At 39.6% G+C, this 24,295-nt stretch overlaps 1 protein-coding gene across 1 annotated transcript in view; it reads right to left on the reverse strand.

Moving 5' to 3' along the window:
* Positions 1-24,295, reverse strand: part of SEMA5B (semaphorin 5B) — a 203,776-nt gene that overhangs the window by 176,430 nt on the left and 3,051 nt on the right. Inside the window, exon 2 of the mRNA XM_081315124.1 lies at positions 4,308-4,407. Within this exon, the coding sequence (XP_081171250.1) occupies positions 4,308-4,407 (100 nt within the window). The remainder of the gene's footprint in view (positions 1-4,307; positions 4,408-24,295) is intronic.

A 24,295-nucleotide genomic window follows, 5' to 3' on the forward strand; every position in this document is an offset into this window, starting at 1 on the left:
TGTTTTTGAAGCTGCTTCAAGCAGACTTGGATGGATTTACTGGTATTGTGACATCGTATACTAGCTTTTGTGAGGACATGTGTGTCCTTACCAAGAGCTAGGGTATATATAACAACAATATGCTTTGCTTTACAGCAAAGCTAAAGCTCCATTGCACCAAAGAGGAAGGCTACAGGAAAGGAGATAGGATCTTGTACAATCAGGCCAACAATGTATTAACAAGGGAGATCTGGATAGCAAAGAGAAGCGACTCCAAAAAAACTGTGAAATCAGTTCTCAGCTAATGAACCTGCAACTGTGAGGAAAAGCCTGGAATATCATTGGCTACCACAGGCTTCCTGAATGTGACCTGAATGTGTTCTACTATAGGTTTGAGAGGAGATCACTATCATTTACCACTACCTAGCCCACTTTAGATACAACAGTAGCCAATTGCCATTCTTACTTCCTCTACCCCAAGTTACCACTCAAGCTGCAATTCCTGTTCTACAATGGAGTGATACATCACTTCATCTGGAATCTAGATTGGTTAGAAGAAGACATCCCTTTATCCCAAGAACAAGCTTTTAAACAAATGTCTTGAGTGTACTCCTTTTTAACATGATTATCAGAGCCAAAATAGTTTTGGATTGAGTGATATTAGGACATATTAGGAAATAAAGATTTTTATTTTACCAACGACAACTCAGGCAAAGCTTCAGAAATGGGTAGCTGAGGTTGAGATCTGTATAGCTAGCAAGTTTTAATGATCTGGAACAAGCAGAGAGGGATAAGGAAGTGTAATGCAAATTAAGGTTTTAGTGCTGAACTCTAACAACACTGAAATGAAAAATTTAAAATAATTTACCTATCTGTCTTTACTTTCCCTGATAACTTTACCTTATTTATTGCAGTTATCCCAAGGCTTTTGGGAGGGCCAGCCTGAATTCCAAGGTTCAATCAGCCACCCAAAAAAAAATCTAGTTCTTGGTGGAGCAGTGGGCTAATGCCTCCTTAAGTAACACCAGCTGCCTGCAATTATTGCAGGTTCGCATCCCACCAGGCTCCAGGTTGACTCAGCCTTCCATCCTTCCGAGGTAGGTAAAATGAGGACCCAGATTGTTGGGGGCAATTAAGCTGACTTTGTAATAATGCCGCTTGGGGTGTGTGTGAAAGCCCTAATAAGCAGGCATATACATAGAATGAAGGCTACTGCTAAGCTTGTAAGCCGCCCTGAGTCTTCGGAGAAGGGCGGGATATAAATGGAATTAAAATAAAATAAATAAAATAAATAAAGACTAGAACTCTCAGCCAAGACTGCCTAGGAAAACAGAAATGTCTAACTCCTTTTCAGAATCCTACCACCCAAAAAGCCACCAGGGAACTAAAAAATTATCTTGGAAGAGGGAGTACTACATGCTTGAATTTCTGGAAGAAAAGAGAGATATAAATTTGAGATTATTCCCTTGATCCAGTTTGCTTTTCTTGACAATCTGGAGATATAAACCAGCACGAAAAGCATGCAGACATTTAATTGCTGGGACCACCTGTAAAAAGTCATAATGAGAGTTGCATCTATTCATAGGGCCATCAAAATTTCTCAAAAACATCTTTCATATATTATAAAGTGGCCCGTCCTGCTCATGCTTGCAGAAGAGACCTACTACAGACCACACCAGGCAAGGAATTTTGGCTGTGAGATCCAGGACAAGAATCTTTTCTTCCATGGTCCCTGCCCTTTGGAACATCTTGCCACAAGAGTTGAGATTCTCCCCTCCCCCCCCTTTTAGCCTTAAGGAAAAACCTTAAAATTTGGCTATGCTGACTGGCATGGAGTCCTGAAGAAGCTCCTGGCTGGAGGCACATTAACAGAAAAGGCAATCCATCTCTCCCCTTGATTTTTGCTTATTTTATTTTTTTATATTTTTAATCTTTTTTTTCATAGTCATACCAGTAATCCTCAACTTGTGACCACCATTGAGCCCAAGGCAGTTGTTAAATGAATTGGGCCTCATTTTATCACCTTTTCTGCCAAGCGAATTCTTGCAGTTGTTAAATGAATTGTACCATTGTTAAGCAAATCTGCTTTCCTTCACTGACTACTTGTTGGAAGCTGGCTGGGAAGGTTAAAAATGGTGGTCACATGAACCAAGGACAGTACAACTGTCATAAATACATGCCAGTTCCCAAGTTCCTGAAATTTGATCATGTGACCACAGGAATGCTGCAATGGTCAAAAGTGTGAAGAACGGTCATAAATCACTTTTTTTCAGAGCTATTGTATGTTCGAACAGTCACTAAATTAATGGTTGGAAGTCAAGGACCATTTGTAATTGTTTTGGCATCTGTGTGTTTTATTGCACTGCAAGCTGCTCAGAGTCACCTTGTACTGTGAAATGGGCAGCATATAAAATTAATAAACAAAGAATTCATCAAAAAAGTATATAAAAATTAAAAATTATATAAAAGAAATATTTTATAAATCCTTCTAAGTTAGCAGTGATTTTGCAGAATTTTTCCTGACATCTCTTCTGGCTGTCCTCTTTACCCACTCTTCTTGAACCATTTAACATCACCAATGAGAACTTCTGCTGCCCTTTCCAAAGAAATAAATATTTGCTCTTAGATTTAGTTTTTCATACCATTTTTGTTTCTGCCACAAATTAATACAGTGTTTCATCCAGTGGTGCAAGCCAGTACCTGCACACAATTTAATACAAACATCCCCAACTCCTTAAGCATTTTGTTTCTAAGCATCCAGTCTGGGATGCTCTTGTCTCAACAAGATGTAGCACATTTGGCACAATTCATAAACATCAGAAATAAAGAAAAAACAGCACAGTATGTGTAATCTTTCTCATATGTTCTTTATCAAAAAGCCTCTATGTGATTTATGTTTATCTCTTCACTAGACCAGAGGTCCCCAACTTTTTGGGCACTGGGGACCGGTTCCGTGGAGAGAGGTATTTCATGGACCGGAGCGGGTGTGGTTTCATGTACTGCCTGCATCCCGCAGATGGGGCTTTGCTTGTTTGTGCGGCCCGGTTGCTGGCATGCTGCGGCCCAGTGTTGGTCCATGGACCAGGGGTTGGGGATCCCTGCACTAGACACATCCAGCACTGCATTAACTTTATCTTATCTCTGAACAAGAAGATAATATCACATTGCTACCCTTTAATTGCCATTTCCTTGCTCTTTGGAAATGCTGTCCTTTCAGACATGCGAGGAATTAAATGCTGTTTTTAAACTCTCAAAGTAGACATAAAAGGTCTATCAGCCCACTTTTCAGAGTGACAAATAGCCTCAAGGGAACCTGAATGATGAAACCAGATCCAAAAGGCAGGAGCCTAAAATTGGGGATGGAGCACTCCATAGATACTGAACTGCTTGAGTGGTACAGTGGTATTCTACAGTTATCTGAATTCACAATTAGGTTTTTACAAGCCCCCAAAAGCCAGCAATAAACCAAAATGTGACAAATGGATATTCAACTTTTTTTCCCCTGCAGGCCAACATTTTTGCCAGAGGAAGACTGTATAATGCAATAGGCATTGAAAAGACTCAACAGCCAAAAAGAAACCTGTTCATATCTTAAACAACTCTCACATATCCTTGGATAATCTCAATTATAATATGAAGATTGAGCTATTTCAGAGAGCTGCTTTAAGTGCTATGTGATAATATCTCAGACACTTTGAGTTACAGAAATACTAAGAATTTAGGAAGGTGTAATTTAAGTTCTTAAATGCTGTCAGGATATAAATGCTACTTATGAATAAACTAGGGACTACTAATGTTATGGTGGCATTATTAGTAATCGTAGGTTATGCAAAGGTTATGGGGAGGGGGGTCATAATCCTTTTCTGCAAAGTGTTCTAGCAATAGCACAGATTCAAGTTCATTCAAACTGAAAATTCTCCAAGACAAATTGCCTGATATTCTGGGGCTATAGTATGTAACTATGTGAACATGTTCTCCGTTAATGGGCTGAATTCTTTCTTTCATCTAGTTCTGTTTCCATACATGTGGACACCACCTTGCTGAGAAAAGATTTTATAGCCTTTATGATCCATAGGAAATGACAGCTTTTTTGCTTCATTAATTCCTCATTTTACTTACACTTTTCCCCACAAGAATGACTGGCAATTTTCTCCTCTTCAACATTATTACTGCATTTCTAAAACCTTTCTACATAAATTAAGGCTTTGCTTTAAAAGCAACATGGAGTGTGCTCGCAGGCTGAAAAAGCAATCTCTTTTTGCAGACAGTAACATTCAGGCAATGAACTAGAGAAGCGATCTTGCTCCAATTAAAAGGTTCTAATTTACCTGGCTCCAACAATGAGTTGATTCCTATTGGCATCTAGAGCAAGCTGAGAGAAGTCCCGTACACCAGAGTATGTGAAATTGGAAACCCAAGGCTTCAGATCTGCAAAGAAAAATGAAAAAGATAGAGGAACAATGACATTGTTTCCACATGGCATTCAACTAATGGATCTCCAATGGAGTATCATTCAATATGTGAATAATTAACAATACATGAATTCTATTTTGACATAATGAGGGGTGGTCACCAAGGTAGCAGCTACTACAGCAAGGTCTGTCAGTTTTCTAATTAATTCAGTTCAGTTTTCTAATTTTAATAAAGTTGATTCAATGATCAGTCTTCTAATCTACGTTGCAGGTAATGGAAAGAACTCACTGTAGCTTCAGATCTTACTATCAAAGGCTGGGCAAAGGCTATTTAATGGCAGAAGTTTTTATGGTATAAAGCTCTTTTTTATATAAAAAATCCCACTAGCGGGAATGAGGAATATTTATTAGAAACTATAGAAGGATGTGGAGATCTAAATCTCCTGTAATGCAAGAGATTTTGGTTTCCTTGTGTTGAAAAACATTAAAACATTTGGACTTTCATCTTCCATCCTCTCTGAATGGCAACTTTCCTCTAAAATTAGACATGTATCAGGTTATTCTACTAAAATGATAAATGGGACATAATTATTATTAAGGTTTAGTCACAAGGAATTTTGGCAGATAAAGCTTTCTTGAGCACTCCAAAATTAAAAAAAACAACAACCCTGCATAACCACATATAAACATAAGACATACAGTTCTATTAAAAGCTCTCAAACTGTGCTTCAGTTAGCATTTCGTGTATAAAGGATCTGACCAAGATGGAACAAATAATCCAGTGCGTTAATAGAAAAGATAACAGTTTCAAGATAATAGAATTTCTGCTCATTACCTGTGTTCCAGTTAGACAGATTTATTTAAGGGGAAGCAGAAAACAGTAGCATATAATATTTCTAAAAGAGATGTTTACTCCCAAATCATTTTAAGATGAAGCCTTAATTTTATATTCTTTGGAAAAAGAAGCAGCGTATGTATAAAAAAAATCTAACTCTATCCAACAACCTAAAAACACGTGAATCACAAAAATAGAAATGTTTGTGAAATTATTTTCAGGATTACCAACTGACATTCAAAATGTTACTACAGATTGTAGAGTATATGTGTGTGTATTTTAAAGGCATTATTTCTTGCAGGAAAGAAATAATCCAATAAAATTAACTTTCAGTTGCCTTATCATTAAAAGAATAGAAGAGTTTTTGGCTTTTAGTTTTCCCCATGGTATTATAAGTTGTATAATTGTTTATTCAATTTATATCTTGTCTTTCTGCTCAGATGAGCACTTAAGGCAGCTACTATAATTAAAATACATGCGCAGGCACAATGTAAAGATTAACACTAAATGCTTTCAATATTAAAACATTTAACAACCAAAAGCTTGATTAAAAAAGATGAGTCCTTACAATTCTTTTAAATGCTGAGAGAAATGGGTCAAATTTCAAGGGAGTTACAGAAGGTGACCATGGGTGTTTGGGTATGTCTGTGTGTCCTTTAAAAGGCCAGATTTTAACATTGGTTTCTAATGGCAGAAATGTTGTGTTAGATCACAGGTGTCAAACTTGATCAAGTCATGTGACATATCATGATGTATTGCAACATTTTTTGCCTTTGCGAAGGCAAGGTGGGCATGGCCTGCGCATGATGCATCTGGCCCACGGGCCGCCAGTTTGAAACCCCTGTGTTAGATAATCAGATCTCAAGCCCCTGGGGTCTTACATTTAACAAATGAGCAATCAACATTTCAGGATATCAAATGGTACCTGTATCTTGCAGTGTTTAGCAGCCTTCCATTTTACACCACCACCAACTATTAGATATTTTTCAGGGTTAGTCCCACAGAGAAATCATGACAATAGTAAAAGTTAGGGTACATCTAAAACACAGATAATTGTCATCAAATTTCCTGGGACCCAAACCTTAACTGTGTGAAAAGGTCCATGTTATAATTGCCCCTTGTGAATCTAGTGACAGTTGAAAATCACATCCATTTGTTCAAAAGGAGAACTTCTATCCCCAAGAATGTTTATTTATCCACACTATCACCAGCTAATTTGGACATAGACTGTTCCAACCCATTATCAAATTTAGGCCATATTTGAAGGTTCTATCTGCTTCCTTGGGCTGGATGGTAAGGAACAGTAAAGTCTATTATTAGCATTCTTGCGGCAATTTGCTCAAAAGCTCCCAATGACTGGCTGTACTACCGATTCATGTGAAAGAGAAACTTAATAAAGTCTTATTATTACCAGTAGTCCTCAACTTACAACCACAATTGTTACCAGAACTTCCATCACTAAGCAAAATGGTTAAGTGAATGTGCCCAGTTTTATGATCTTTGTTGCTATGGTCATTAAGCAAATATGGCTCCCTCCACTGACTTTGCTTGTCAGAGGTAGACTGGGAAGGTATAAATGGTGATATGATGAGTCTGGGACACAGCAATTGTCATATAAACATGCCAATTACCAAGTGCCCAAATTTTGACTGTGCCAGTTGTTAAGTGTGAAGGCTGATTGTAAGCCACTTTTTTCAGCACCGTTGTAACTTTGAACACTCACTAAACAAATGGTTGTAAGTTGTGAACTACCTGTATGTGACACTTCTTGCATATAAAAGCTTCTGTAATCACTGTGATCCAGTTCATGCAGGAACTGCAAAATGATGCTAGAGAATTTTAAAATCTATGATGAAAGAATGCAGTAGGGGTTTTGAATCCCATTTGCACAAGCCAGGAAACCATCAATTGCTAAAGCAGGAGAAACCTGAATTTAGCAGTGTGTATGTCACCTATACCAAATCAGAGATGGAAACCTGTGACCCACCTGAAACATATAGCTCCATCTCATACACCAAAATTATGCTGCTAAAATTTGACAAAATGGTTGGTTTTATTAGTGCAATTTTTTTGGTCTATTTGGTAAACTTAAGGATAAATCTGGAAGAGGCATCCATTGGGAGGTCAACTGTTTCTATGTCCAAATGTTAAATGTTCCATGTCTCCTCAGTTGTCATCTTTCAGGATCTCCCTACTCCCTTTCCCACCCTTAAATCCTCTTTCTGTAATGTTATCACAGTTCCTGTGATTCTCTGGAAGATTGGGAATCCAGATGCCAGATGCAATCCCAGTGTGACCAACCCTGAACAAAAAAGTACTGCAAATTATTAACTGCAGTATGCCAGGTGTCCCTCAGCTATTCTTAATACTGTACAGTACAAAATACAGGTCATGAATATCAATCGCTAGAGGAGATTCCAAAGAAGGCTAAGAAAATCTCTTTGCAATCACTCCCAGAAATTTCATTTACGAATGAATATACATACATGTGTGTGCGTGTGCATATATGTATATGTGTATGTGTGTGTGTATATGTATGTGTATTTTCATATTACAAATGCATAACTAGAAGCTCTTTCTAAGTAGGACTTATATCTAAGTCCTTAATCCCAAAGAGACTTGTTTTAGACATACAATGCTTTTGGACATGGAAATTCCTTCCTTTAGATTGTAATGTGAGTGTCTCTGTTTCAGAGTTCTCCATCCACGGACATGAATTTTTCAAGCCCTCACAATCATCACTGAAACAAGGAAATAATGGAGACTAACTCATCAAGGCTGACCTGAAACCACCCTTCCCAATGCATCAGGATTTGCCAGGACATTTAGCAATATGCAAACCCACAACATATGCCAAAATATCACCAAGGTATCAGCTAACTAAGGTATGTAGGAAGCACACCACAATAGTAATGGGGGACTTTAACTACTCTGACATCAACTGGGAGACAAACTCTGCACCTAGTGGAAGATCAAACAGATTCCTGACAAACCTAGCAGACAACTTTTTTACCCAAAAAGTAGAGAAGGGAACTAGGGGATTAGTCATTTTGGAACTAATTCTCACTAACAGAGATGAAATGATAAAAGGTGTTGAAGCCACAGGAACCTTGGGAGGAAGTGATCATGCAATATTGGAATTCAACATTATGGAAGCACAAGCAATAGAACACAGTCAAACTAGAGTTTTGGACTTTAAGAGAGCAAATTTCAATAAACTTAGAGAGGTCTTGGGAAGGATTCCATGGATGAGAATCCTCAAGGGGAAAACAACTCAAGAAGCTTGGGAAATTTTGAAAAGTGAGATAATAAAAGCCCAGTCTAGCACAATACCAACGAAGAAGAAAAATAACAGCTCTCAAAAGAAACCAGCATGGCTGCATAAAGAATTCTCTGATAAACTGAAAGATAAAAAGGACAAGTATAAGAAAGTAGAAAGAGGAGCACATAACTAAGTCAGAATATCAGCAAATAGCCCGAGCCTGCAAAGATGAAGTGAGGAAAGCTAAGGCTCAAAATGAACTAAGGCTTGTGACCAAAGTCAACAATAACAAAAAAAGCTTCTTTCAACATGTAAAAAACAAGAAAAAAGTGAAGGAAATGAAGGAAGGAAATGATTGGTCAATTAGTGGGTGAAAGTGGCAAGAAGGTGACAAGTAACAGCAGAACTATTTTTTTTTGCATCTGTCTTTACACAAAGGGAAAAAACAGTCCAACCTATCAAAAATAGTGCCATAAAAAACAGAATAGAAACACAACTTAAGATAGGCAAGAAAATGGTAAGTGAGCACCTGTCCAGCCTAGACGAGTTCAAATCACTAGGACCGGATGGATTACACCCCAAGGTTCTCAAGGAACTGGCAGATGTGTTCTCAGAACCACTGAACTATATTTTTTAAAGATCCTGGAGCACCAGGGAACTACCATAGGACAGGAAAAGAGCTGATGTAGTTCCCATCTTCAAAAAAGGAAAAAAAATGGATCTAGGAAATTACAGACCGATCAGCCTGACCTCAATACCTGGGAAGATTCTGGAAAAGATAATCAAACAACGAATCAGCGAGCACCTAGAGGCAAACAAAGTCATTATTAAAAGCCAACATGGGTTTGTCAAAAACAGATCATGCCAGACAAATCTTATTGCATTCTTTGACCAAGTGAAATAATTAGTGGATCAGAGGAATGCTGTGGATATAATTTACTTGGACTTCAGTAAGGCATTTGATAAAGTAGATCACAACCTACTACTTGATAAGATAGAAAAATGTGGGTTAGACAGCATCACCACCAGATGGATCCATAGCTGGCTGACCGGCTATACTCAGTGTGTGGTCCTCAATGGAACCGCATGTGCAGGGAGGGGAGTGTGTAGTGGGGTGCCCCTTGGCTCTGTTCTGGGCCAGTGCTCTTCAACATCTTCATCAATGATTTGGATGAGGGGATAGATGGGGAACTCATCAAATTTGTAGATGACACCAAGCTGGCAGGAATAGCCAACACTCCAGAAGACAGGCTTAAGATACAGGAGGATCTGGACAGACTCGAACACTGGGCACTATCTAACAAAATGAAATCCAATGTTGAAAAAAGTAAGGTTCTACATTTAGGCAGGAAAAATCAAATGCACAGGTATAGTATAGGTGGTACCTTGCTCAATAGTAGTAACTCTGAGAGGGATCTCGGAGTCCTAGTGGACAATCACTTAAATATGAGCCAGCAGTGTGCTGCAGCTGCCAAAAAAGCCAACACAGTGCTAGGCTGCATTAACAGAGGGACAGAATCAAAATCACGTGAAGTATTAGTACCACTTTACAATGCTTTGGTAAGCCACACTTGGAATACTGCATCCAGTTTTGGTCATCACAATGTAAAAAAGATGTTGAGACTCTAGAAAGAGTACAGAGAAGAGCAACAAAGATGATTGGGGAAATGGAGGCTAAAACATATAGGAAACGGTTGCTGGAATTGGGTATGTGTAGTTTAATGAAGAGAAGGGTGAGGGGTGACATGATAGCAGTGTTCCAATATCTCAGGGGCTGCCACAAAGAAGAGGGAGTCAAGCTATTCTCCAAAGTACCTGAAGGCAGGACAAGAAGCAATGGATAGTGGAACAACCTGCCTCCAGAAGCTGTGAATGCTCCAACACTGGAAGTTTTTAAGAAGAGACTGGACAGCCATTTGTCCAAAATTGTATAGGGTTTCCTGCCTGAGCAGGGGGTTGGACTAAATGACCTCCAAGGTCCCTTCCAATTTTATTATTATTATTATTATTATTATTATTATTATTATTATTATTATTATTATTATTATTATTACTGTTATTATCTTAGCTTATTAAACTGCTTTTTTAAATTATTTAATATAAATTTATTTCAAGCATGGATCTGTCTGAGCTTAATAATCAAAACCTGCATATATTAGACAGGAGAACAATATAATACATGCATTCTCCAGAAGTTTGGGCATTTTTGCTCCCTGATCTGAAGTCATTTCCCAATAATGAAACCTATGGATCCTATGCTGATGCTCTAATTTCTCTTGTCATTTCCAACAGACTTGAGTTTTTCCTCTTTGACAAACACATTTTGAAAAGACAGCAGAAAATGTAAGTCTGTTCCCATTCCTCTTCTTTGTTTTTCATTTGACACACATCTCTACATTTAAATAGCAAACAATATATAAAAGTTACAGATAAAAAGAATTGTGGGGTGAAAAAATATGTGCACTATAGGCAGCTCAGTCCTCTGTCTGATAGTTTAAATTAATGATGTCAAAGCAGAGAAGTAACAGGTAACAGGCCCTGAGTTCTACTTATGACCATGGGTGGCTAAGTCTATAAAGAAACCCTTTGTTTGCTAAATTAAAGGCTGCATGACATGTAACTTCATAGATTTAAACCTTTATAGATTTGGGGGATGATTAAACACAGCATGGCTTTCCCTGATAGTCCAAACTACCAGTTACCCCAATTCACACCATGACCAGGCTTTCTGCATTCATGCTATTCTCTCAGGGGATAGAGGATCAAACAATCAGATAGCTATGAACCAAGCACTTGGGGGACACCCCATATTAAATGTCATGGCCTAAGGTCAGAGATATCTTGGGAATAAACACACAACTGGAAGAACAAACCTCGCATCAATCAGATGGGTATACCTCTCTACAATAAATAAAATTTACATATAGAGATCCAATGAACTCTCACATCTTTCTTGGGGAGATAGCTTCCTTTATCTTCTTTATTTTTTTTTCTTTCTGTCTCCTCTTAGAACAGTGCCTCGATTTTGACTAAAAGCTTTCAAAAAACAGATATGTATTCTCCATACAAGGTTTTATCAAGGTTTTATAATTCTAACAGGATACTTCCTACTCCTGGAATGCCTTCCCATCATATGCCATAGAAAGACAGATTTATTTTATTTTTAGTATTAGTTACCTAATATATAAGTACACAAAGTATGAAGAGAGGTTTTAAACATCTTTACATCTGGGTAATCATGTATAGAATCTAAATGTAAATTCATAATATCATCACTGCTTTCAATTGTTTCTACAATTTTCTACAACCGAGAAGGGGAAACTTTTTATTTCCAACTCAAAGTGTTGAAGTACCTTTCAAATCTGTCTTAAACTTATATAGAACATACAAAGCTGCTTTATTGCTGATAGTCTGCGATTTATGAATTGTCAACACAGACTGTGATCCCTACTTCTGAAGAGGGGAAAATCCAATGCTGAAAGGAATAATGAAAGTAATAAGAACCCCTTGAAAGACATGCCTTAAGAATCAAAAGGCTGGAACCCCTAAAGGCTGAAATCCAGAGAATCGACAGCACCTTTAGCAACTCCTTTAATTAGCCTTCACGCAAAAGATTCATATATCAGAGGACACTGTTATGAAATAAGGCTGATTTGACAATAAACACTTTGGCAATAAAATAAAGTCTAATAGACACACTGTTGCGATGCCTGCCAGATCCAGTGGTTATAAATAAATCCTTCAATTGTAAATCTATGGCCAATACCAGAAACTTACTACTCCCAAATTACATGTCACTGAGTATGTGTACCTACTGGGGAGAACCATTCAGCAGTTAAGAATGGTGCGTATATTATCTTTCTGAAGATTCACGTACATACCTTATACTCAAGGAACTATAAGAAATAAGTTTTCCTCCTTGAAGCCACTTCATTTGCTGCCTAGAGTCACTCTACCAGTGGGATGGTATAAAAATTTAATAAATAAATAAATAAAATTGAGGAAAAGACACCCACTAGCTCACAGAAGATAATGAATATAAGCCAATCATTAGAAGTCAGATACTAAGACAGTTTCAACTGCCATCTGTAATTGACTCCAAGGAAATATATAAGATACTAAGACAAAAGCATGAAACCCATAGTCTAAAAGCTGCATTAAAAGGAAGAGGTAAAGGGCCAACTCATTCACTTACTCTCCCCACTTTTTAAAAAAAAAACAGGCCATAGAGTAGCATCAATACAACCCTGGGACATGCCTTTGTTGCCCTCAAAAACAAATAGATGGACAGATGAGGGTGTAGCAGAAGGAGTGGCAAAACCTGGGGACGGAGTCAAAAGAGGAATCAGCCCAGAGTCTCTACAAAGTAACAAATGGACTAAGTACCCCCTCTTGAATTCCATTAAGTCTTATATAATGTCAAGATAGTGCTAACCATTAAGTGAGTAGATTCTTGTGCAGAGACATGATAAGTAATAAATCAGTTTAATTGTAACTTCACATGTGGTTCTGGTCTTTTGCACCTGATTTGGGCAGGAGCATGTAGCACTTGGGATTCAGAGGGAAAAAGACATTTTAGAGTACATATGAATACCTGTTGGCTATTCTTTAAATTAAATATCTCTTTACCAGGATTGTACAGCAATTGCATGCAGCCACAAGTGGAAAAGATGCAGCTGCTTTAAAGAATTGCTAACAGATGCCATGTCAGCATGCCCGCACATTTCAGCACCTTTTCCCTTTCAAATCCAAAGTGCTGCACAGCCCTAATCTTGTTTTAAAGTCAAAGTACGCCACCCTGTATTGAAATAATAATACAAAGTAACATTAATATACTTAAAGGAGGAGAAAAAAAGAGCTTAATGAATTACTGACATGTTTGGGAGCCAGTTCCATCTACCCTTCATCTATTTGGGTTTTAAATTTTATATTCAATAACTTAATTTACATTTAGTGGGTGAATGAATCCAAGTACAATCATGATACATGCAGTTCACAATTAATGTCTTCTCAAAAGGCAACGTCTTATTTCAGAAGTTCATTTTTTCAAAGTACATGTCATACTGAGATTCCAAAATAATGCTCAGTCAGTATAGGACACGGGTCAGCAACCCGCGGCCCCGGAGCCGCATGCAGCTCTTTAAGCCATCTCCTGTGGCTCCCAGTCCTCCTCGGCCATTCTGGAAAAAAAGTGGGAGTAAAAAAGTCCCATTGAGAGAATGGGGTGGCGGAGGTTTGGGGAGCTATGCGCGCAGCTCTCCAAACCTCCACCACCCCGTTTGGAGAGCTGCTGCCTTCGTCCATGTTTGACGAAGGAAGCAGTTCTGCAAATGGGCGGTGGCGGTTTGGAGAGCTGCGCGCGCAGCTCTCTTAACCTCCACTGCCCCATTTGCAGAACTGCTGCCTTCATCCATGTTTGAAGAAGGCAGCAGCTCTCCAAATGAAGGGGGCGGCAGAGGCTGGATCCCCCGAAAGAAGTCTCCGCAGAAACGAGAGAATGGGGCGGTGGAGCGCTCTGCCGAGAGAATGGGGTGGTGGAGGCTTGCTGCCCATTCTCTCGGCAGAGACTTCTTTTGGGGGATCCAGCCTCTGCCGCGCCGAGAGAACAGCAAGCCGCCCCATTCTCTCGGCACAGCGCTCCACCGCCCCATTCTCTCATCTCGGCAGAGACTTCTTTCGGGGCGGCAAGCCACAGAGAGAATGGGGCGGTGGAGCGCTCCACCGAGAGAATGGGGCGGCTTGCTGTTCTCTTGGGGCGGCATGGCAGAGGCTGGATCTTCCGAAAGAAGTCTCCGCCGAGAGAATGGGCGGAGCGCTCCACCGCCCTATTCTCTCGGCAGCTTGCCACCCCGTTCTCTCATCTCAGCAGAGACTTCTTTCGGGGGATCCAGCCTCTGCCGCCTCATTCTCTTGGCGGAGACTTGCAGAGCTGCTTTTCTTTCGGGGCATCCAGCTGTTGAGAGAAGGGGGCGGCAGAGGCTGGATTCTCTGAAAGAAAAGTAGCCGAAAGCAAGCTGAAACAGAGAGAAGGAGACTGGAAGAAGGGCGAGATCAGCGTGGGCTGAGAAACGCTGATCTTGTGTTCCTGGCAATCTCCCTCAATTTCCACTTGTGAAGTTCGGGGCTGGCCTTACGGAGTTGCCAGAGCTCCCGGGAGGACGCATACACCCGGCCGCTGATCAGCCTCTTGTTTTGCGCATGCACACTCTTTTTTGTGGCTCCGTTTTTTCTTTTGTGAGGGAACCAGTTCCGAGTGGCTCTTTCACTGTTTCAGTTTGCCGACCCCTGGTATAGGACATATCACAAAGCTATTGCAAAAATGACACAATGGGAATCAAAGCTGGATTGTTGATAGCTTTCATCCAAAATTAGTCTGATACTTTTCAGTAGCCAAAAATCGTAAGTTTAAAAGCTAAAATCTAACATTCCTATATTTTAGAATTTGACAGGCTACGGGCACTTTTAGTCATTTTCATTCCACTCTTCCATCCAATCAAGCCCCACTTGGGCTTTACCATTAAGAAAGGGATTTCCTATCTAATGAGTGTCTGGGTTGTTTGTTTTGGGGTGGGTTTTTTTTAGTCCATAGAATATATGGACAAATTGCCCCCTCAGTTCTGTTTCTGAGGTCTTGCTAATATGACCTACCTGCATGACATTCGGCTTGGTTACTTGAGGAACCACAAATCTCCCATAGCATCTCCCTGGTCGATTCAATCCTGCAGGATTGGTACACTTCAGATTCCTTCAGTTAAACAGTATCAACTATTGGGGCTTTGGAATGCAACTTCTCTGCAGCAATGCCTACTCAAGTCCCCCCCCCCCCATCAAGATCCAGGAATGGTCCTCACTCCTGTTATTTAGAAGAGCCATGGAGAACTGCCTCTTCATTCAAGCCTTTGGCAAGGGAAAGTGAGATCCTTGTTTCATCCCATTTGCCACCTTTTCTCTTGATTTTATTGTAATTTCTTCGTTTGGTTGTTATGAACTGCCAAGAGTCACTGACGGTCAGGAGGCATACCACTTTAATAAATTGCTTTTATTATAAATTGTTCACAGCCTCCATCTAATACTACATTCTGAGTAAGCATGTACTTTTCCCTCGTGTTTCCTATGACAAAACTTACATATTATGATGAAGCATTAAACTTTTTATCTCAGTGTTCCCTAAGTTCACAACATCTTATGACCACCCTTCTCTAGCAGTCATTACTGATGCAGTTGCACAATGTCTACCTTATAAATAAGTTGTTGTTGTTGTTAGCTGCAAAGTCATGTCCGACCCATCACGACCCTATGGACAATGTTCCTCCAGGCCTTCCTGTCCTCTACCATCTTCTGGAGTCTATTTAAGCTCATGCCTACTGCTTCAGTGACTCCATCCAGCCACCTCATTCTCTCTCGTCCCCTTCTTCTCTTTCCCTCAATCTTTCCCACCATTAGGCTCTTCTCCAGTGAGTCCTTCCTTCTCATTAGGTGGCCAAAGTATTTGAGTTTTAGCTTCAGGATCTGGCCTTCTAAAGAGCAGTCAGGGTTGATCTCCTCTAGGACTGACCGGTTTGATCGCCTTGCAGTCCAAGGGACTCGCAGGAGTCTTCTCCAGCACCATAGTTCAAAGGCCTCAATTCTTTGGCGCTCAGCCTTTTTTATGGTCCAACTTTCACTGCCATACATTGCAACTGGTAAAAAGTGACTAAGTAGAAATCCTTTTATTTATTTTCAGATAAGTGAGCACATTAGTAAACCTTTTAATATATTTTTAATCAAATGGATGTAATATACACAAGAAATGCTAAAAAGCTTACTTTTCAACTTTTTTTTACTCTGCAGCCAAGGTTGTTTTCCATAAGACTATAGAGAATTACTTGTCAATAAAATCCTTTTCATATTTTTCTCAGTCCCACTAAGTCTGATGACCTAACTTATTTATTTATTATTCCCAATTTATGGCCTAAATCAAATCACAAAATTGATCACCCTTGATTTTTTTACTTATTCAGTGAGAGGGATTCATCTTGAATATTAAACATATAAAAATATTGATAGGTGTTGCCTTGATCTACACAATCTATGGAAAATAATCTTCCACTCATTGGAACTGTGGTCTGCTAACATCATTTTTTTAAAGATTTCTTTTCAGTACAGGCAGGCAGTAACAAAATAAGGCTATATTAAACATTCCGACTCTATGCTCAGGTTTTAACTATTTATTACATTTCTAATACAGCCAATAATTGAACTGACATCCATTATACAAACCATATTTCATGAAAACCAGCATAAAAATTTCTGCAGACTCCAATATAGACTCTACCTATAGGGGAGTTATCTTTTATGACTTCCAGCGTTACTGTTTTTTTTCTCTTTCTCTTTCAGTTACAAGCAGCATGATCACTCACATTTTCCTTTCCTTTCCTATTCATTCTCCCTGTGTGGCTGTTTTCTTGTTTTGCTTCCCTGTGATTCCCTTCCTTCCGCTCCCCACATCCCTGCTTGGAGTCTGCTGCCTCTGATCACTGAAACACTTTCTTCCACAGAAACATTTCCTTTCTTAAAACTGCCCGCCCTAAAATCGCTAGCTTGTGGTTAATTCTCTGCATGAGAGGGGATTTTGTGAATGAAGGGCCGTTTACCCAGCCTGATCTCATTCTAGAGTTCTTCCTAGCTCAGCTTGCCAAGTGATTTCTATCAGCTCACATCATGGTTTATGCTAAATAATTAATAATAATAATACCGGAGCACCACTTGAATACAATCGTCTTTGACAAATTCACCATTAATCAATTGCAAAAGGCAGCTTTATTCAAAACAGCTTACTGTATATCCTGCCATGATGCTTCTAACACCATCAAACATCCACATGTGCCTATCCCAGGTCCTTGAGAAGGACTTGATACCAGTAGGTGGACAAAAATGCCAAGTCCAGTCTGAACATCTGGCTGTCTGTGACAGACCATAACGAACAGCAAAAAAAAAAACATGGGAAGAAAAAGTGATCAGTACATTTTAAAAAACAGCAGGCAAAGCAGATAACAAGAGCTGGCAATGGCCAAGGGCGGGAAAATTGAAGAAACAGACCAAGGAGTTAACTCTGGCAACACAAGACCAAGCCTTAAGAACAAATAAATACAAAGCTAGAATTGAGAAGACAGCAATAGACAGCAAATGTGGTCTCTGCAAAGAAACTGAAGAAACAGAGTAGATCACCTGGTTAGCTGCTGCAAGATCACACAGATCTTGTGAAGATCTTACAATGGCAAGACAAAATAGCATAGCAAGAATATTGCATTGGAAGATATGTAAGGAATACCATTTGCCTGGAAGCAAGAACTCATGGAACCATAAGAGAAAGAAATAGAAAATGAAGAAGCTAAATTGCTCTGGGACTTTAGAAATTGAACAGACAGGCACTTGGCACCTAACACCCCAGACTTAACAACTGTTGATAAGAAAGACAAAAAAAGTCTGGATAGTGGACATGGCAGTACCTAGAGACAGCAGAAAAAGAACTGGAGAAAAATCACAAAATACAAAGACCTTCAAGCAGAAGTAGAACACACGTGGCAAAAGAAAGCAAAGATGGTACCAACAGTAATAGATGCCATGCATGCAATCCCAAAATACCTGGAACACCACTTGAACATCGCCAAGGCAGCTTTACTCAGAACAGCTTAAATCCTGCAATAATACTTTCAACCCAACTAAACATCTGCCTAACTCAATAGATGGATAGAATCTAAACATCTGGCGGACTGTACGACAAATAACAATAACAATAAATTTAATAAATAAATATAATTTAATAAGTAAATATGCAAATAATCTCAGAGATGCCCACTGAAAAATACAATTATATATTGGCATGTTAATGAATTTTTATTCTAACTTACTGACTTTTTTCTGCCAAAAAAAATTACTCTCCCAATTTTCCAACAACATAGAATGGTTTCAGATGTGGTTCCAACCATGGAAGAATTACCAGCTTTCTTTCATTTTAATTTTATTTTCATATTAACAACATTCCATATGGTTTTGTAAATGGCTAGAAAATCTGTAATAAAAAACCTCAGGATTTCTGTCTGCCTGCCACATGGTAAAGCATATCCCTACTGTGGTTGTAGATTCTCAGCCATTTATTTGTCACCAAGCTCCTTGAAGTTGTGAAGTTTCCAAAAGCATCAAAGGCAAAGGTTCTGGTCTATTGTTCAGTGCAGGCTAAGAAAAGAATAAAGCTCACAGCATGGAGCTCACATACATTTTTTTCTTTGCTTCTCTTATGGGTTCTTGAGAAAAAGAAGCTATGCTTATTGCATGACAGCTGTTCCAGTTTACTCTGCATATCAAAAATCACGACTTACAGTAAGATGGCGGGAAGTGAAAACTGAAGTATTTTTCTGACTGATGAAAGGAATCCCTTGATTTTCGACTGGTTATATTTGAGGGCAATCTCATCTATCTGTTAGGCTGAATTTATTATTGTTAAAAACCAACAGGGACAGAAATAAAGAAACAAGGCACAGCAACAAACCAGCCAATTCTTATATTACCCAATAGGATGTTCTGCATTTAAGCAAAATGGTGCCTGATCTTTAAAACAAGCCTATCACAAATCCACTGTAAGGCTGATGAATACTCTGCCCTACTTGTGTGCCCTGCACAAGCTTTTTTGCAGGGTTTTTTTTAATTATTATTATTTATTTATGGAGCTTCTCAGCCATCCTTGTCGTGGTTGTCCCAAAGGTGCTTTTTCCAAAGACAATTGGACTTTGTTTTTCCTTGAAGACGCTTCTCCCGCTTTGAAGAACTGAAAAACAAAGTCCAGTTTCCTTTGGAAAAAGAATCTTTGGGATTTTTTTTCATCTCACTTTAAAGCCAGCTGAGTGACCTGGGGCCAGTCACTTTCTCTCAGCCCTTGAAAGAATTGAAGTCCATACAGCATAAAGTTGCCAAGGTTGAGAAGCATTGCCTTATTGTGTTTGGTAAGTTGTGCTATGAACATGAGAATCTTGTCTGTTGCTGGCATTCAAGCAATCTCCACCCTTTGATACTGCTGTAGGTTCAGATCCTAAATCCCACTCTACACTGAGGTTCCTCAGCACCACCTATATATATTCCATATATTCCAATAATACTACTTCAGTGACAGAATCAGAGGGGCTAAAGGATAACCAGAGCAGAGCTCAATCTGTTTTTCCTTCAGATTTGAGACAGATCACTTGTTATGTGCAGCAAAACTTTTCTCTTTTACCACAGCATCTAAAGCACACCTTTTTTTTCTCCTTTAGTTTCTCCAAATTACAACAGCTTGTTCATTAAAAACAGCACTGGAAGTCCTGCCTCCTTTTGTAAAAAATGGGAAAAAGGGAAGCTTAGCTATATAGCAATGTAAATTGATCACATATTACAAAAGTTGCCATGTTTCCAAAAAGATGGGTAGAGATTCCTGTGAAAACTTTACTGTAGCTACACTTATTTCTTGAACAAACTATGAATGTATTGTTAACATATTATCATTTTGTGCACAGCGTATTACAGGCTTCTAAGTCAGCCAGTTTGGTGTAGTGATCAAAGCACCAGGCAAGAAACCAGGACGCCATGAGTTCTAATCCCACCTTAGGCACGAAGCCAGTTGGGTAGCCTTGGGCCACTCACACTCTCTCGGCGCAAAGAAGGAGAAAGCAATGGCAAACCACATCCAAAATCTTGCCAAAAAAACTACAGGGACTTATCCAAGCAGTTCCACGCATACATGCCCCCCCCTGTTCATCTGGTTATCACTAAAATTATATCCTGAAGACCACAGAAGATACATAAACTATGCCCCCCCATACCTTTCTACTAATAATCTTATCCAGGGCCTTTTTATGACTTGTGGACTTCAACTCCCAGAATTCCTGAAAGGGCCAAGTTTGAAGACCCCTGATCTTATCTATGCTTGTTTCAGAAGTAAGACAGTTGTTTCAGTGGAGCTTTCTTACTAGTAAACAAACATAGAAATGTAGTAATACTCCAGTAATAGCTAGCAGAGAACTTTATTTTTTTTAAAAAAAAAAAGCAGACCTGCACCTCTGTTTGAAAGGCTGCCATATCACAGAGATCAGTTATCTCCTTCTAAACAACCTTTGCTCAGAAAATACACTTGTTACGTTTCTGCTGCCTGCCTTAAATAGAAGAATTATCTTCACCTTATCAAACAACAATGGTAGCTAAAAGTGAAATTCCCAAATAAAATTCTATTAACAAATTCTAAATAAAATGAATAGCCTCTCCAAGAACCTGACAATCTAGCAATTAGTGCCATGTGCACTTATTGACATGTAGGAATGCCCACAGCACTTTTAAGCAGTTTAAGTAGTTTTTAGATATTTTTAAGACAAGCTCTAAAAGCACATGATTAATCAACACAGAGAAAAGGACAGATTGCTCATGCTTTTCACTGCAAACTGCAGTCTTGTACATTTTGAAAAACTGAGTGCAAAATAATAATGATGTAGGAAACTATATGGGAAACTATATTTAATTTATTTTTATATTGCCTCCCTCCCCCACCTTTAACAATTGTTGAACAGAAGTTAAACGCATAAAATAGAAGAGCCTTGGTGGAGCAGTGGGCTAATGCCTCCTTAAGTAACACCAGCTGCCTGCAACTAGTGCAGGTTCGCATCCCACCAGGCTCAAGGTTGACTCAGCCTTCCGTCCTTCGAGGTAGGTAAAATGAGGACCCAGATTGTTGGGGGCAATAAGCTGACTTTGTGATAATGCCGCTGGTGTGTGTGTGAAAGCCCTAATAAGCAGGCATATACATAGAATGAAGGCTACTGCTAAGCTTGTAAGCTGCCCTGAGTCTTCGGAGAAGGGTGGGATATAAATGGAATTAAAATAAAAATAAATAAAATAAAATAACATCACAATAAATACAGAGTGGCAGCAAAGGTGAAAACAATTAATAATTACCCTGATCTTTGCTCCAACATAAAATTCCTTAAAATTGAAGTCTTGCAACTTTATTAATGAGTATCTTATAGTAGGGACGCGGTGGCTCAGTGGGTTAGGACGCTGAGCTTGTCGATCGGAAGGTCGGCAGTTTGGCGGGTCGAATCCCGAGTGCCGCGTAGCAGAGTGAGCGCCTGTTACTCGTCCCAGCTTCTGCCAACCTAGCAGTTCGAAAGCACGTAAAAACGCAAGTAGAAAAATAGGGACCGCCCCGGTGGGAAGGTAACAGCGTTCCGTGCGCCTTTGGCGTCTAGTCATGCCGGTCACATGACCACGGAGACGTCCTCGGACAAGCGCTGGCTCTTCGGCTTTGAAACGGAGATGAGCACCGGCCCCTAGAGTCGGAAACGACTAGCACGCATGTGCGGGGGAACCTTTACCTTTACCTTTACCTTTATCTTATAGACACAGATTGTTGTTGTTGTTGTTGTTAGTTGCGAAGTCGTGTCCGACCCATCGCGACCCTATGGACAACGTTCCTCCAGGCTTTCCTGTCCTCTACCATCTTCTGGAGGCCATTTAAGCTCACGCCTACTGCTTCAGTGACTCCATCCAGCCACCTCATTCTCTGTCGTCCCCTTCTTCTCTTGCCCTCAATCTTTCCCAGCATTAGGCTCTTCTCCAGTGAGTCCTTCCTTCTCATTAGGTGGCCAAAGTATTTGAGTTTTAGCTTCAGGATCTGGCCTTCTAAAGAGCAGTCAGGGTTGATCTCCTCTAGGACTGACCGGTTTGATCGCCTTGCAGTCCAAGTGACTCGCAGGAGTCTTCTCCAGCACCACAGTTCAAAGGCCTCAATTCTTTGGCGCTCAGCCTTTCTTATGGTCCAACTTTCACTGCCATACATTGCAACTGGGAAGACCATAGCCTTGACTGTACACACTTTTGTTGACAGGGTGATGTCTCTGCTTTTTAGTGTGCTGTCTAGATTTGCCATGGCTTTTCTCCCGAGGAGCAAGCGTCTTTTAATTTCTTGACTACAGTCCCCATCTGCAGTGATCTTGGAACCCAGGAAAATAAAATCTGTCACTACCTCCATTTCTTCCCCATCTATTTGCCAGGAATTGAGAGGGCCGGTTGCCATGATCTTGGTTTTCTTAATGTTTAGTTTCAACCCAACTTTTGCACTCTCCTTCTTCACCCGCAACAAGAGGCTCTTTAGTTCTTCTTCACTTTCTGCCATTAGACACAGATTATGTATTGATAATTACAATGAAAAATGGTAAATTTATTAATTTGCAGAAAATTTCATCTATACTGTATATACATATACACAAACACACATATACATCAATACCCATGAGTAAGAAGCGTTGCTATTGTTTTGCTGTCTTCTTTCAAATAGGTAAAGGCCAAAAACAAAGTAAATTCTGCCAAACATGATACTTCCAGAAGTTATTGACATGTCTTGCTAAATTCCTTCTCCTTCAAAGAATGAAAGAAAGATGTAGCAAAAGAAAGGGAGTAGGAAGCTAGTGACAGGAGTGTAAACACCCAAATCAACACCCAAATCTGTCTCCATCTGATCTTCATCCTCATATCTGGTCTTCTTGAACCCTGGAATGTTCAGGTGGGCTATCTCCAGTGGCGGGATTCAGTTGGTTCACACCGGTTCAGCAGAACCAGTAGGCAAATTTTGCTGCGTTCAGAGAACCATATGGCTTCCAGAAGGCCATTCTAGGCCTGGGAAGCCTGGAGGAGGCCTCCCAGGCCTAGAACAGCCCACCAGAAGTGCATGGATGCCACTACCGGAAGTCCATTCTAGGCCTCGGAGGCCCAGGCCTGCATCAAATAAGAGAACTGGTTGTTCAGGTATTTGAATTCCACCACTGGCTACCTCCCAGTGAAAATCTTCTGCCCAGGTAAAAAGTTATATATTCACCATTTGTTTTCAACGGGAAGATGTTTCCCTCACTTGGAATCTGGACAGGACATTACAAGGACGCTCTCTTTCCCAGGAATCAGCTTTTAAAGAATGGCTCCAAATTCCTCCTTTCAGCCAGGGCTACCTAGCTCAACTGATTTTGGAGTATATGCTGGGTTACAAATTCATAGCTAGAGAAATCAAGGAAATAATTTTTATTTTTAATAAAAGCAATGAAACAGCAATATGAGAGTAAAATTTAAATGCAACCATTTAATGAGGCTGGCATCTGCATTTCAAACCTAGAACTCAACAATGTATAAGTATTGACAGACATAGAAAGACAAAGAGGTTAGAGCAACGGTAGAATATCATCCAACTGAGCATCTTGTACTGAACACAAATTTCAAAATTCCTCAAATGGCTAAATTGAATATTCTTTCCCAGCTTTATTCACTGGTTCCTACTCTTCTAGAGTAACAATGGGCCTAAATCCTTAGGTCCAATCAAATGGAATCTCTTCAGGTATCTGCTTCACCAAGAGGCCTTCAGCCACAGTCAGAGAAAAAAAAATCCTAACTTCTCCAACCCTTGAATTCCCCCCCCCCCCAATAAATTACAGCTAGCCAGGAGATGACTCAGAATTATTTGTTTAATCGACCACAAAGTCATGAAAGGATTAGCAATACTCTCAGCTGACATAGAAACACATGAAATGATGACATGTGCATGATAATGTTATGGCACTATCCTCTGCAAATGGAGAATGTTATCTTAGTGGATAGATTTTTTAAAATGGAATAAATCTTCCAATCATTTTGTATGATAATTGAAGGGAGTTAACTGTTTCCTGTAACTCTGAAGGGGATAATTGACACAAATAAGGCAATGAGAACTATATACCTCTTGAATGGTATAAAAATATTAGAAAAACGTGGCTCTGATATTCTTAA

This window comes from Vipera berus (assembly GCF_964194415.1).
Source record: "Vipera berus genome assembly, chromosome: 1".
Classification (NCBI taxonomy): Eukaryota; Metazoa; Chordata; class Lepidosauria; order Squamata; family Viperidae; genus Vipera; species Vipera berus.